This window comes from Salvia hispanica, chromosome 4, assembly GCF_023119035.1.
Source record: "Salvia hispanica cultivar TCC Black 2014 chromosome 4, UniMelb_Shisp_WGS_1.0, whole genome shotgun sequence".
Lineage (NCBI taxonomy): Eukaryota > Viridiplantae > Streptophyta > Magnoliopsida > Lamiales > Lamiaceae > Salvia > Salvia hispanica.
The window spans coordinates 47,572,383-47,588,166 of NC_062968.1; the positions used below are offsets into that span (position 1 = coordinate 47,572,383).

Below are 15,784 nucleotides of genomic sequence, written 5' to 3' on the forward strand. Positions count from 1 at the left end.
TGATACACTTCACTTTTACCATTTTTGGTAGTGGATCTCATATCCTACTAACTCATTCATACTCACATTTTATTATAAAACTAATACTTTAAAAGTAGGACCCACACCTCACCAACTTTTTCAACTCACTTTTTATTACATTTCTTAAAACCCGTGTTGGATCAAAGTGTAGCAAATTTTGGGGGACGGAGGTAGTAACTAATAAGTGCTTGAATGCCTGAAATAATAGGTTTATATTTTGTGATGCACAAAATGCTGATGTGATGTTCGTGTTGGAAGACTTCATAATTCTATAAAAGCATTCATTTTCGGTTGGCTGACTAACAAACTAGTAGGATGATTGCGCTTTGATGAGACAGTCTGATTAGTGGCTCGCCTCACTGATTTGTTGAATTTGAAATTCAGTAAACTAAGTGGACTTAATCTAAAACATTGACCTCAAGAAAAAAACGTAATTAACGGAGTACTAATTAATTAAAGACAAATCGTATGGTCCAAACTTCAAATAATCAAACATAATAACTCTTTTGGAAAAGGTATGTCACACCCTAAAACTCACACAATCACACACTATAATCTGAATATAATATTTTTTCAATTTAACAAACATCTTGAAAATCAAGTAATAGGGCTATATTGAATATTGATATTAATTAATGAAACCCTAGATTGACGCTCTGATAACCATATCAATAGAAAGAAAAAGGGGGAATTCCTGTCCAAACATTAATATTTGGTACTAGAAGACAGCAATGAAACAGATGCATAAACAAATTAGAGAAAACATAAGTTGAATGAAATCCTAGTAATTGAAGCATGCAGGAGGAGTCTTCCCTTCATAAGCGAGCATGTCCAGCCCTTGATTAGCCGCAATGAAATTCTCGTAATCGAAATTATTCCCCATCTGATTCTGAGCCGCATACAGCCCCGCATCCTCGAACGCCGTCGCAGTAGGGTTCTGCATGGCCAGGGAGGAGGAGTGCGAAATCATGAGATCATTAGTCCTCAAGTCGACATTCTTCAACAGCTCATCCAGCGCCTCCGCGTACTGCTCCAACTCATTCAAATCCATCTCCTCCACACCCTGCTGCCACCATACCACTTGTCCTCCTCCGCCCTCCGCCCTCTTGGCCTCCTCAATCAAGTCCCTACGCTGCTTCTCCAGCTCCAACTGATTGGACACGTCAGAGTAGTGGCGGTTGAACTCCCTGGTGTTGACCGCGGGGGCGGCGTCGAATTCCCTCTCGCCGCTGAGGTAGCGGTCGATGACGGCGCCGGTGGAGGGGTGATTGAAGGAGAAGACGCGCTTGCCCAGGGAGTGGACCACGATGGCGATCTCCGCGCCGCACAGCACGCACAGCTCGCTCGCCTTCTTGAACAGCCCCAGCCGCCGCTTCGAGAAGGTCACTTGCCGGTTGCTCAAGTTCTCAATCTTCTTGATCTCGATCTTCTTCCGCCCCTGCGTCGTCTTCTTCTTCTCGCCGCTCTCTTTCAAGATCACCATCTTTGTTGTTAAGTTATTTGATTTGGAGAAAGGGAAGGTTGGTTTTTGGAAGAGGATTTAACAAACTATAGGTTTAGGGCAAAATTAGGGGATCTTTATAATCTTTGATTGCAAGAATACAACGACTGTGTAAATGGAAACAAATATTTGAGTAATTAATGCAGTTGATTCTGTCCAAATTTAATTTACTCGTTTTCTTGCCAAGTGTTAAGTAATTGCAGTTTACACCCCGCTTTCAAATAAACTCCAAGATTGGAGTACTTTACATACCAGGAATTATATTAATGAATGGCTAGCTAAGGATTATAATTCAAATGACCGCTGAGTTAGGTTCATCTCTACAAGGAATGGATATTTAGATGTATAGATCGTTAAGTTCTCACTTGCAAACTTGTTTTTTTAATCTAAATTCTCAAATGGATTCACTCCGTGTAATTTACTGATCAATGTACTATTTGTAGGTTTTAAAAAAAAAATTATTTTGAATCTACGGACATATTTTTAATTAATTCTGTTATGTTAAATGTATGAAGAACAGTGTGTGTGCGCTTTTACAAATTCAAACTCAGTATGACTGTATATGCATGTTTTGTATCGCTATATACACTATAGTAATCCAATTTATAATAGCTAGTCTTGAAATAGTAAATACTAAATGCAATATAGAAATGTAATAGTTGTGATTACTTAGTTAAGGAAAGGTAGAAGGGATATGGTCATTAAGTGGGAGCTACAAGTTTTGAAACCAAGCTATATATATGGCAAAATAATGAGGTCGGGGAGCAGAAATCATACGTTAGAACTTAAACGCCTGTCAGATATTATTCGCTTCCTCACAAAAAACATTATTACGGCCATTCGTCCTATTTAAAACATCCAAATTCTTAAATAGAACTAGATTTTAGATTTAATTGCTATACTTCATAAAAGATGTAGAAAAAAATAATTAACTGAATTTATTTTAGCGAGGTGAGAGAAAAGAGATTTTTGAAATATAAAATGAGACATTTAACAAAATAATAAGAAAACATGGACATCTTAATAAATGGGACATATGGAGTATATTTAATGAGAAATGATCTGCTGAGCGTCTGTCTACTTTTTCTCTCCCTTCACTTTCTCGCTCTTTTTTTCTTCGTCTCCCCTCCATTCTTTGTCGAAATCAAATTCACTATCTTCGCTTGCTCTCTCTACTCCATTCTCTCGATTCCTTTCAATTCCTAAATTCACAATCACAAATTCACAATAATTTCTCGCCCAATTCTTAATTTTTTTTATCATTGTCAAAACTCAAAAAGCTCCATCAAAAAGGGATTGAAAATTAGTGTTGAGATTGTCTTTATGAAGGAAATCGAGCACGGAACAATAAGAAGAGAATGAAATAGCTCCGATTCGATAGATGAAGACGCAATTTCTTGGGACTCTTAATCCCAATAAATAAATTTTCCTCAAAGTAGAAGCAGCCAAAATATGTCTTGTCCAGTGTGGAGATATGAACATTAGCTGTTGATATTCAATCAGCGATCTTTGATAATGCAAATATAATTGTGACTTGAATTATTGAAGGAGGGGTGGGAGGCTGTGCATGATCAAGATCTCAAAATTATTGACGATTTCATTTACTCCGGAATCAGATGGTGCAAGGCAAATTGGCAGAAACAAAAGTCTGCAAATTTATGGAGAATTTGGATAAATAGTAGTGTGGGTTTGAACTTGACGTCTCTGTTGTTGGTTATGTTTCTACTGCGTGACTGAATCCACTAATTTGCACTGTGAGGAAAGGTTCTGACTTCTGTTTGTGAATAAAGTAGTGTCATACAATGAGATAATGTGTATGTAACTTTGTTAGGACTTTTCTTATTTCAGTTGACTCAGATATTTTCTTCCTCTCTGAAGTCTGATTGTAGGCATTTAGCTAATGAGATCCAGGACATGATTCTTTGTGGTTTGCTATAGTGAATCAGAGTGTTGCAATCTTTCTGTAGTATGTTATATTGCACTTATCATTGGTTCTGGAGTAATATTAAAATGAGTCCTTTTGAATTTGTCACATTTTTTGCAGTTAATTCCACCCAATGCTGAAGCAGCTGACAAATTATCATTATGCTAAGATGAAATTTAGTAATACCTTGTACTTCGGAATTAAATTTAGAATCGAAGCAGATAGTAATTGCAACCTCATTTGTATGATAAAAACAAAAGCAGATATTTTATACAGTATGTTGTTTGATTCTACTAACACTATGATAATTGATAGTACTAAAACATTTCTTTACTTATAACTAAGCATCACCAAGAATCTATGTATAATCCAGATGCTCTAATTTGCCTTAGAAGTCTTCCCAACACAATTGTACTCCACTGCAATTTCATCACACAAACATCATACTGATATACTCATATACAACTCTTTGTCAAGAGAGACTGCATTCATTGTGTATGAATATCAGCCTGTGGGTCCTCAGTTGGCTCCTCATTCCTCAAGAGCGACACATTCTTCATGCTCTTGGCAATCTGATACAAGACTGTGAGGCAAAAGGCGCGAATGGCTGAGCCCTCTGGCCATAACTATGTGACCTCCAAAACATCATCTGCAGTGCTTCGTCCCTCCATCCTTCAAGATGCCTTTCAGATTATAATTTGAAACAACAAAGTTTCTTATCAATCAATTGTGTTTTTCACCCCTAGGGCCTCGACAACGCATATATTTGCAGAATCAAAGGTCATGTCCTTGACTTAAAAAAAAAAGCAAATGGTGCATCACAACAAAAACAAGAAACTCGAACAAAGATTATGTTGATTCTTGATCTAATTAATTATACTTAATTCACCCTTTTTGGGAAAAATTATTTATTGGGATTAAGAGTCCAAGAAATTGCGTCTTCATCTATCAAATCAGAGCTATTTCATTCACTTCTTATTGTTCTGCGCTTGATTTCCCTCATTATGGACAATCTCAACACTGATTTTCATCCCTTTTTGATGGAGCTTTTGAGTTTTGACAATGATAAAAAAAAAAATTAAAATTGAGCGAGAAGAAGCGATTATTGTGAATCTGTGATTGTGAATTTAGGAATTGAAAGAATGGAGTAGAGAGAGCAAGCGAAGATAGTGAATTTGATTTCGGCAAAGAATGGAGGGGAAACGAAGAAAAGAAGAACGAGAAAGTGAAGGGAGAGAAAAAGTAGACAGACGCTCATTTGTCGCTCACGACTTGACGCTCAGCAGATCATTTCTCATATTTAATAACATATAACTTAACAAAAATTACAAAACAATTTATTTTAAGGATATAAAAATTGGGACGCAATTACTTGCGTTGGAAAATTTTTAAAAAATAACAATAATTTAGAACTCAAAATAAAGCGTTGCTAAATTAAGGACAAATTAACTTAATATTTTATTTTTTTGGAACGATTTCATTTTCATCCTCAAATTTTAATTGGGACACTTACAATAAAGACGTTTTTTGAAGCGTTGGTGGTATATTTAAAAACACAAATTAGCGTCCTTAATTGTATTAAAAAATATTCCTTAACGGTTTTTTTGTTGTAGTAAAAGTAAAAAGATTTTACATTAATTAGCAATGATTTTTTTCCTTCTATAATTTAGGGTTTCTTAAATTAATTCTTAAAATATTTAATATCTATTTGCTCTTTTAGTTAATTAAAATAATAAATGGAAAGTTATTGACCAATGTTAATTAGTTTTGACATTCTTTATTCTCCTATCAACTGTGAATCTCTTTTAGTTTATTTCTTTCCTATTTTGTTTGCTTTAGTTTTATTTTCTTATGTCTTAGAATTAGCGTCTATATAAAGACCCCATAAGAGATGGATGAAAAACAAACATATATCAAAAATTTTATCGTGAGTTGCTCTCTCTTGAATCATCAATTGATTCAATTCATTGTTACTTTTAACTGACTTCCAAAACAAACATACACATCAGTCATTTCCATCCACGACTTATTAAACGGTTCATCAACCTCGTTTGTGGCATCATTCATCCGTCCGTATCAAGTCTTCCGCAACACATTCTTCTAGAGTTTCGTCGGTCTCCAACAAGCGACGTACAATCATTGGCTTATACTAGGGGTCCAATAACAGGTTAAGCAAAGGATTGTTCCAAGTGATTTAATCTATGCTCATTTCCGTGAAAAGATGAAAGGAAAAGGTTGGTACGTTGGTTGTGTGAATCACCTTGAATGGATTGAGAGCAGATTAAATTTGGGTCTTTCCTTGCTGAAAATTCTGTCACGGAAAGCTCATTGAGTTTAAATGAAACAATTGAGAATTTGAGATAGATTGTGGTTAGAATTACCTTGTTTTGGAGTTGGAATTGGGAGGAACAACCCTTTTTTGTTCCTCTATAGAAAGTAAAATTTAGTACTACTACTACTAGATTGAGGGATCAGGAGAGTCACGCTCACGCGCCACTGCTGGTGAATGAGAAAAGGCGCCAACTTATGTAAAGGAGGAATATTTGGGCTCAACCAAATTATTCGATGTATTGGGCTCCAAAATGGTTGTAAATTAATGGCCCAATTTTTGTAATTACTTTGACATTTGGATTTTGGTTTAATTTTACTCGGCTCAGCCCAAGTTAATATTTGTATTAATCATTTGCTTTGTTCGGTTTTCTCTTGCAACAAACATGCTTCAAAAATTAATTGACAACTTGTTAAACATCGTTCTCATTTATTTCCATAAAACAAAATTTTCTTCATCGGCCTTAAAAGTAAAGTGGTTCCTTCATTTGATAGAAGAAACAAATGCGAAATTCAGTTTAAGTTACTCCTTATCTATTCTAATAAAATTTTCATGAAATTGTACTGATACTCAACCCATTCCTGTTAATTCTCATCTACCACGTCCTCTACTCTTCAAGCAGCGTTGTCGTAGCTATGGTATTGTTGTGTGTGGGGGGCGGAGTTGGGTCTCCCCCTTGGCTCGGCCTGAAGTGCCTGTGGTTGTTGGCTTGAAGTGCCTGCGGTTGTTGGCGTTTTCTATTTTTGGTAAAATAAAAATACTCTCCTGCTTTATTTTCTCTTCATCTTTCTTACTATTTTCTCCACTTACTTGACACACCACGAAATATTGTTAGACCATCATACATAATAAGGTGGACAAAAGCACACATTTCATAGAGTTGAGCAAGAATTGTTAGAGTATAATTTCAAATAAGAAATATGGCACTTAAAAATAGACTAATTTTACTATTATGAGTGGTCCACCAAAATTAGATTAATTTTAGAAATGAAAAGGTTTAAACACTACTAACACTATTAATAATGTGAATTCCACATTTCAATGAACACTACTTTCACCATTTCTCCTTTCCTCTTACATTTATCAATTGTGTCTTAAATCTCGGATTATTTACAACTTTGTATTAAGTTAAATGTGCGAATAGCGAAAATATTTTGTTGTAACAGATAGTGTAGTATAATTGAGGATCACAATCTGTACATATATACAAATAGAGAGTAGAAATGATTAAATTTATTAATGTGAACCAATCCAACAATCACGATCGTGACTGCAGAAGCTCGAATTTTCTGAGGGAGTGAAGAAGCCCCCTAATAGAGCCGGCGCCAGCGAGCAGCGAAGCGACAAGGCAGAATCCGCTAAGAAGCTGCAGGAAGAACCCCCGGCACGACCACCGCGAGATCTTTGCCCTCACCATGTACATCTCGATGGGGAAGAACACCGCCAGCGGCCAGAACGATATCGCCCCGAGCAGCCCCACGAAATCATTGAAAAACGGCAGCAGCATCGCCACCAGCGTCGTGAACACCACGTACATACTCCGCCACACCACCCGAAAATAATTCACCCTCAGTCTCCCCCACCTGTGCTCCTTGCTCACGAACGTGTTCCCCGGCCACCGCCGCCTGCACCACCCCTCCGCCGCCCCGAACACCGGCTGGGCGAAAACCTGGTACGCTCCGAACAGGTGGATGGCGATGAACAGATTCGCCGTTAAGATCAGCCAGTACGGGTCGTAGAAGCCGTACCCGGTCAGGAAGTTCCCCGGCGCGGCGTTGCCGAAGGCGGCGTACCCTAGCGCGCCGCACAGCATGTAGAACACCGTCGAGATTAGGATCCCGACGATGGAGGCGCGCTTCATCACCTTGCTCTCCGGCGCGCCTGATCGGATGGTGTCCTGGATCTCGATCAGGACGACGGCGAAGGCGTAGGCGAATGCGATGTTCCCGATGGCGGCGAAGCAGCTCCACATCTTCTCCTCGGCGGAGTAGGAATCGGTGATCGGTTTTCCAGTGATGCTAGTGGTGGCGTGTTTTTTCTCCGTGATTTTGGCGATGGAGAGGCCGAGGCCGATGGAGGCGTAGCTGAACGACATGATGGCGGCGATGAAGGAGAGAAATGCGAGCTCGTGGAAGTTGGGGACTTGGGAAATAAGTATTTGTATCAATCCGAATAGCACAATGAAAGGATTGTTGGACAATGTGCAATCATGGTTGTGCCCATGCTTGTGAAAGCACAGTGATTTTTTCATCGCCCTACAAAAACAAACAATTAGTATCTCAAATTAAGAGAGGAACACGAGTTGCAGGCTTACACCAAGCTGATAGCGGTTGTGATCGAATATCCAATCGTCACACCGACAAGATAGCTGTATTGAACCACCGCGCAAAACTTATATTTGATGCCTCCTGCATCAGTTTATTAATGAGAATGTGAAATGAAGCATGTGTTTGTGTACACTGAATTTTTATTTTTACCTAGATAGGATTTGACGGCGTCTTTGTAGACGTAATTTCTGGTGCCGTCAGCGGCGCGATAGCAGTCGGCGAGTAAGGTGGAGGTGAACATAGTGATAACTGAGAAGGCGAGGAGAGCAGTGGGCCCAGCAATCCAGCCCATTTGAGCGAGGGCCCATGCCAACGTCAATACACCCGACCCGATCACTGCTGTTATTATGTGGGCCCCTGCTGACCATACCGTTCCTTTTTCGCACTCCAATACAAACCGATTAAAGTTTAAACACATTGTTTTTTATTGAATCATACTAGAATTGAAACAACAACAACAAAATCATTTGCTCAGAACCAAAAATAGAGAGAACAAGAAAATTTAAAAATTAAAAAACTTCATTAAATGAAATTTACCAGTTCTTTTTGGATGGCCATCTTCATCGAATTCGGATGGATCATTTCCCGGCGGGGCTTCCACGTTCGACCTTTCTACATTCATAATTCTCAATAACTGGAAGATAAAAATAAATGAAATATGAAACGTCCGCACGAAATTTAAAATAGAGGAAGATATTGATTGTGAAACTCACTGATTTTTCACTCTGAGATTTGCAATAGTATTAGAACTAACATTTATAAATAAAGCCAAATGATCACCAAATAGGGCTTAACTATAAGTAGGGCTTTTATGTTAGCTAGATCTTATTTGAAAATGGGAAGGTTGAAACATAGAGGTGAACGAATTTATCTAAAGAGTGAAAATTTAGAAAGAAATGAGGCAGCTTTGAATTATCATAAACCTTTGTATCTGCAAATTTTGTGAAGCGATGGATGCATGCCTATATTTATTGTTGGATAGATGCATGATATACGGCGTTAAGATTTGGTTACGGTTAATTAGTTCTTTTTTGATAATATACTTAATACTTGGTCTAAATGTATTATTCACCACTCATTTTATTTGCTCAATCTATGAATGTATCCACTCCAATGTCTTCATCGACACTTAATTTAGACAAAAGTATCAACTATTTTCTACCGTTTAACCTGATCATATTTATGATTTATACCCAATATATATATATGGAGGTTATCTTGAGATTTTTGTTTATACGAAATAGTATAAAACAGTCTTTTAATAAATTGCAAGTGAGTTGTAATGACCTATTTTGCATATATTGAGCTAACAAAATGGAGCATAATGAAAATATAATTTGGTGCATTTTTTTCTGTTTCCATTATTTTATGTTTTTTCAAAATAAATGTAAAATAATGTGTATATATGATCTTCTTATTCTGTTTGTCGACGATCGTATATTAGTAGGAATATGTTATGTACGGGAAATTGGGAATGAATTAAACCTGTTACTCGTGTATATTGTTAGAAAAGTGGAGTACTCCATTAGAAAAAAGAATAGTAATAATGTTGTCGCTTATCGAAAATTCCAGCTAAAAGAATATAGACACTACAAATTTTTGTCCACGCAATTTTCAATTTTAATTAACAAAGTGTAATTGAATCATAATAAGCTTTTGAGTTTCCTTTCATATTAAAATAATGTTACGTAATCGAGATGTTACAGTGATATAATCATAAGTAAGAACCCATTTCCCTTTTCCACTCATATATGCATGTTAGTTAACCTTCAATTTCAACACCACAAGTCTAATACATTTCAACAACCTTATAAAAATTAATCATATGACTGAGAAACGTTAATTGGGAAAATATTATATCGAGTAATCTATATCGATTAAATTATGAACTTTCTTTATGAATTTGCAAAACGTCAATTGAAATAAATCAATTTAATTTCCTTGCCATATCATCTCGAACTTAGAATATATGAGCATAAAGTCGCACAGCACTCATAATTAAGAGAGTACAAAAATGAGAGAAAATACACAAATAGGAATTAGCCATATAATAAAGCTAACATGAAATATGAATAATATAAGGTAGCAACATGTTTCGATTAATACCTCGGTTATATTCTTTCAACAAAGGTTTATACCCCTCCAAGCCAAAAAACTTGCATTTTTGTTTGAGTGATTAAGGCCAGGGACAACATATAATATATTCGTGTATTGAAAGTGTGGAATAGTTTGGCTTGATGGGAACTCCCAACTTGGCCTAATTGACAAGCCTCATTTACCCAATCTTATGGCTGGATTAAAACACAACGTGATCAAAATATTGCCAAACCCACTTCACACATTTTAATCTTACAAGCTTTCCAAACTAAAAAACTATATGTACTACATTAATGGAGTACATTGAACAAGTATTTTAGAAAAAAAAAAGCATTGAATCACTTTTGATCATATTTTCTCAATTGGGATAACATGGAATATTGAGCAACTAAAAAAAATTATAAATATACCATAAATATATACTACTACTTGATTCAATGATGCAAGGAGAAACATCAACTGAAAAGAACAAGGCTACAAGACTACAGTTAGCGCCGGAAAGGATGATAAATTACTGAATTGGGAAAGTGGAGATTTATAAAATTTGAGGGAAATTGCTCGTATAAATATAATGGTGCGTTTTTCAGTTTCGTGTCATCATCCAAATTAAACCCCTCTTTCTAAAACTCATGAATCTATTCCCAACTCATGTTAGAATCATTCGCTTGCCATTTATTTCTATCTCAATCACCAATTATTCTCTAATTAGTTATAAGTCACAACCGACCGGGGCTTCCTCGTTTCTACTCCAATGGATTCATGAATGATGGAAGGAATTAGAGGATAAATTTGTTTTTTTTAAATTTTCCTTCTTGGAGTATGAAAATTTGCCTTTTATTTTATACACTGAATTGAGTGTATGCTTTTGAGCATGATCATATAACTGAGACAATACTAACAATTATTGTTTCAGTTTTTTTTTCAATGGAAATTAGTGGTGGATATCTTGTTTGGTGGTCTCGATCAGTAATCCATCTTATGAACTTGTGTTTTTTTATGTAACTTTAGGATGTAAGGATTGAAGTGAAATTAGTGTTTCTATAAAAAGGAAGAAATCCTGAAAACTTTGGCTAAGTTGATTGTTTCCTATATTAGAAGTGGGGAGTCTGGTCTTTTTACTTTTAATTTCCTCCAATTTCAGATTGGGACATGTCAAGTGAATATATTGCCATTGAGTATATGCATCCCTGTTGTGAATCTGTGATTAATATTGACATTGGTAACTCAAGTCCAGCAAACAGAAAAACCTCTTAGGTATAGGAAGATTTGAATTATTTATGAAGATGCATTTTACTTGTTATGGGTTTGCTTCTTGATTATTTCTCACAAAATGTTGTCTTTTCCCATTTTTCTAAATCTATGGTATTGGACCATATGCGGCCACCTTTTCTACATTTTTTTGGTGTTTGTCAGGAGGAAAAGATGCAACCATGACTAATATAACTCAATTGACGTCGTAAATATTACATTACTGATCATTCTGCTAGTTTCTTGCCAGTTTCATAGCTGATCTAGTCTAATCAACATTCTATAAATGCTGTGTTTAACACTTTAACTTGTCCAGTTACTCTGAGGTTGTTTTTTTGGATTGTCAGTTTCTCCCAAACTAATATGATAATTTTTTTAGTGTGTTCCATTGTTGTTTCAGAACTTGGTCATTTGCCTGAAATGGCCAATAACCCCCAGCCTGCAGGTAAGTAATTCGAGATGCTTTTATCATACTCCTACTATGTAATCTAAATACTGCTCTCAGACCATATTCAAAATCTCTTTGTTTAACCTTTACACCTATGGTGTCACATATGTTCCCCTGATTCTTTAGCATGTAAAATGTAGTATGCTGTAGCTCAAGGTAGGAGCACAAGATGCTTTTCCTTTTAAATTTTCAGTTGCTCTTTCTAAGATATCTTGCTGTTTTTAGGAAGATATTATGTTTTATAGTTTGCTTTTACATCCTTTTCCTTCTCTTGTATAAAAGCGATACTTATGATGCTACATTCTGTCCTTAGTTCTTTCTTTGCTACTGATTACTTTTTCTCATCAATTGCTTGCACATGGGCAAAACCTTTCCAGCCTCGTATAATTGGTCATGCTCCTCCTCCAAATTCTCTTACAACCATGTCAATGCAAGTAAGATCATCTATTTCTTATTTCAAAGGAGATGTTTGAAATATATTGCTGGTAGTACATTAGACTAAACATAGTTTTGTGTAGACTAAACAATATGTATTGTGCATTGCAGTGTGGCATGTCATAAAGAAGATTTGCAGTAAGTTTTTCTGAAGACTATTACAAATACAAATATACGGTATTAAATTATGTTAGTTCAACCTGAGAAAGGCCCTTACACGAGGCTGTCCAACATGCTAAATAAATTAATAGAGCCATAAATATTCTCTCCCCCTTACAATGTAGAAGAGAGCGATCCACTTTTTTCTTGTTAGACTTGTTAAGTATTTTACACAGAGGCCAATGAATTGTCTGAACAATGGGGCACATATATTTCTGGTGCTATGCTGAGTTTTTCCTTTCACAAGAAACCAGATATTTTGTCCCTTCATTTTCTGAGTAAAATCTTCACATTTGGGAATGTATAAAAAAGCACAGGGTGGAGCTAGGCTGATAGCTTATGTTAAATTCGCAGTATTGTTGATCAGAATAAATAAACATGCTGAAGTGCCAAATGTGCATCAATTCCTTCTGTTTTTATGATTGCAGGTATATAAATAATGACATGTTCGAATCTAAATGATGAAGTTTTTACTGAAAAACTATACTTGTATTTTTGTAATAATACTCATTGATTTTTGGAATGCAGATACTTCTACAACAAGAGGACAAGGGTTTTTTCACCTTGTGCTGCAAATTCAGCTTTATGTCTACAGAGGGCCGATGCATCTATGGACTGGAGAGAATTTACTTGTCCTGAGGGGAGAAGGTGTTAATGCTATGATTTTCCAGTCTCAATCTTTATACTGTTGCATTTAAAGGAGATCAAATGTTCAGTTTTCTCCTATGTATTAGGCTGACTAGTTTAGATTTTTCTACAGTTTTACTTCAATAATGTGACTAAGCAATCTAAATGGCGTATGCCGGATGAAGCCAGGGTACTTATCTGATTGACCAAATGAAGTTTTGGAGTTACTCTGATTTAAATGATGTCTCTTTGTTTAAATGCTCATGCATTTTACTGCAGTCATCTCGTGAGCGGATGAATACGACTCTGATTCTGCTGCTCTTTCTGCCTCTGCAAATGAAGCATCAACTTCCAATACAAATACTTTATTTGTTTCAGTGACATCTGCTGTTGATCCTGAACTCGCAGTGGCGTCTGCACTATCAAGTATCAAGCACACAAGACAAGAGGATACTGCTAATATAGCATCAGATGGCACACCAACTGCTACTCCTACTACCATGTCTTCACCTATGTATTCTTAGATTATGCCTGTCTATTCTTGTCTTGGGTCATGATCATGGATTACTTGAAGTGCCATATAAAATCTCCTCAGTAGGCTGTGTTTTCTTCCATACAAACTTCTGGTGGGGTTACGGAAGAAATGTGTGGCTTCTGCTGTATCTCTTTGAGAGAGTTGTCTTTTCCCTCTCGACTACAGCAGAACAAGATGGATTTTTAAAGAACTTAATTACGAGATGAAATGTTCATTCCTTTACAACATGCATGAAGAAAATAAAATTGCAGTAAGTGGAGGATTTAATCCACCCGAAGGGAAAAAGCTAGAGCATATCCCTCAGGCTTTAATCCACACACTTAGTTCAAGTTGATATGTTTTTACTGACACTAGTACCCTTTGATTGACATTGTTGTGAAGCACGTTCAACGTCGTTTGTTTTGTATTACTCATGTATTTAGTTTGATTCTAATGTATTAAAAAATGTTATTGAAATTTTTAATTATATAGAATTCATAAAAATCGAAGCTTGATTTTTTATATTATTCATTTCTTTAAACTTTTAGAGAAAATGAGCAATTCGAGCTTTGATTTTTGTGAAGTTAAAATTTTCTAAAACTATTTTTTAATATATTAGAATCAAACTATATATATAAAACAAAACAAACAAAGTTAAATTGATATTGGCCATTTATTTTTAGATCGGATGGACTAGATCTTTTTGTTGTTATCAATTGAAGATAAACTAGTTAGCAATCTAAAAGAACCCTAATATAATATGTAAATGCAACTTTATACTATTATATAATTTCCAAATTTCACAGTAATGTCAATTTTATTAGAAAAGTTAGTATAATTATTTTAACCTTTTACTTGTAAGTGAGATCCACTTGTTAATAAGACTGCCGCGGCGGTAATATCTGATTTTTTTTTTCTTAATTTATTTCTACAAAATTAAATCTCTTTCTCATTTTTTACTTCATACATCTACACTGCAAATCCACAACTATATTTTTTATAATTAATATTATTTTAGTCCAATTAAAATATATCAACAATTAAAAAAATGTGAGGCGTTACTGAATAAGTTTTATGTGACTGAGGCATGCCTATGACGACCATGCGGACAAGTTTTTTTTATAGCTGAAGCGTGGATGTTCCACTATTATGGCCACTTGGTATGGTACTATGGTTGGGCTTGGACAGTTGAATATTTTCTCCGGACAATTTAATAGAATACTCATTATAGATTTGTATGCACGTAATTGTGTGTCCAAAAGCATTGAAGAAAACACATGGCCACTTGAGTAGATAGGTTTCAATTTTGTCTCTGCCGAGAAACTTCATTTTTTGTCCTCCGACGTGACGTAATAGCATCTCCAACCCCACACGGAAGACCTCCACCAGTCCACCCCATGATTTGGCCTTCGTCAGAGTAACAAAGAGAGGATGAATCAGTTGAAATTATAAGGAGAGAGGGTACAAAATGAAGTTTATCGGCAGTCTCATTATTTTAATAAGATGAAAGGGCATGACGACCTATTATTAAAAATATAAAATTAGTCGGTCTCTTTTAACATGACATATTGATGGCTTAATTAGTTAAATTACTTGAGTTATACACTAAGTCACCATAATTAGTGCAGAATATATATGTTATTAACCATGATTTCATTCTTTTTTTATTTCATTTATTCAGTTTTTTAAATTAGCTACTCCCTCTATCGACCCTAATAATTCGTCACCATTTTGATTCGTCATGAGTTTTAAAAAATATACTCCCTCTGTCTCCAAAGAGATTTTGTGTATAAAAGAGATTTTTTTTTGTATCACGGTACTACGGTCTACCGTAACGTAATTCGGTATACCGTAAAAGTACGGTATACCGCAATAACGGTAAGTAAGGTGGCGGTATCAAAAATTAACGATACTGAAACTTCGGTATGGTATCGGTAAGATATTTTGTCATACCGCAGTTTTCAATAAGGTATGCGGTATGCGTTCTCGGTTACCGATCCACCCCTCAAATATATGTGCAGGTGTGTGCGTATATGTCCAGGGACCCCTATGCAAAATATTTTTGAACTTTTTTTTTATTTAATTAAAATATTAAAGAATATTGTTGGATTTTTCCCACGAACTTTAAAATTAACAAATAATATCATGAACTTT

At 35.7% G+C, this 15,784-nt stretch overlaps 2 protein-coding genes across 4 annotated transcripts; both read right to left on the minus strand.

Annotated features, from left to right (window-relative positions):
• Positions 1–802: 802 nt before the first annotated feature.
• On the minus strand, positions 803–1,504 carry LOC125221244 (agamous-like MADS-box protein AGL61). The gene has a single exon (XM_048123369.1). The coding sequence runs from the start codon at positions 1,502–1,504 to the stop codon at positions 803–805; it is 702 nt and encodes a 233-aa protein (XP_047979326.1).
• A 5,508-nt stretch (positions 1,505–7,012) lies between these two features.
• LOC125185671 (amino acid permease 6-like) lies at positions 7,013–10,232 on the minus strand. Of its 3 annotated transcripts, none has more exons than XM_048082246.1 (5): positions 10,209–10,232; positions 8,640–8,736; positions 8,253–8,477; positions 8,090–8,183; positions 7,013–8,030 (listed from the first exon to the last, which is right to left on the minus strand). In XM_048082246.1, the coding sequence occupies exons 2-5, from the start codon at positions 8,722–8,724 to the stop codon at positions 7,034–7,036; spliced, it is 1,401 nt and encodes a 466-aa protein (XP_047938203.1). In that variant the 5' UTR covers positions 8,725–8,736; positions 10,209–10,232; the 3' UTR covers positions 7,013–7,033. The 3 variants fall into 3 exon arrangements, with proteins under 3 accessions (XP_047938203.1, XP_047938204.1, XP_047938205.1); XM_048082247.1 differs by lacking the exon at positions 10,209–10,232 and adding an exon at positions 8,816–8,932; XM_048082248.1 differs by lacking the exon at positions 10,209–10,232 and having other exon boundaries at positions 8,253–8,539; positions 8,640–8,739.
• Positions 10,233–15,784: the final 5,552 nt, after the last annotated feature.

What these genes read in the sequence shown, in the direction of transcription:
- LOC125221244 (XM_048123369.1), bottom strand. Translation starts at nt 1,504, where the DNA reads ATGGTGATCTTGAAAGAGAGCGGCGAGAAGAAGAAGACGACGCAGGGG.
- LOC125185671 (XM_048082246.1), bottom strand. Translation starts at nt 8,724, where the DNA reads ATGAATGTAGAAAGGTCGAACGTGGAAGCCCCGCCGGGAAATGATCCA. An exon ending in TGGCCATCCAAAAAGAACTG is followed by an intron (nt 8,478 to 8,639) that starts GTAAATTTCATT and finishes AGTGCGAAAAAG; the next exon opens with GAACGGTATGGTCAGCAGGG. An exon ending in ACAACCGCTATCAGCTTGGT is followed by an intron (nt 8,031 to 8,089) that starts GTAAGCCTGCAA and finishes TTGTTTTTGTAG; the next exon opens with GGCGATGAAAAAATCACTGT.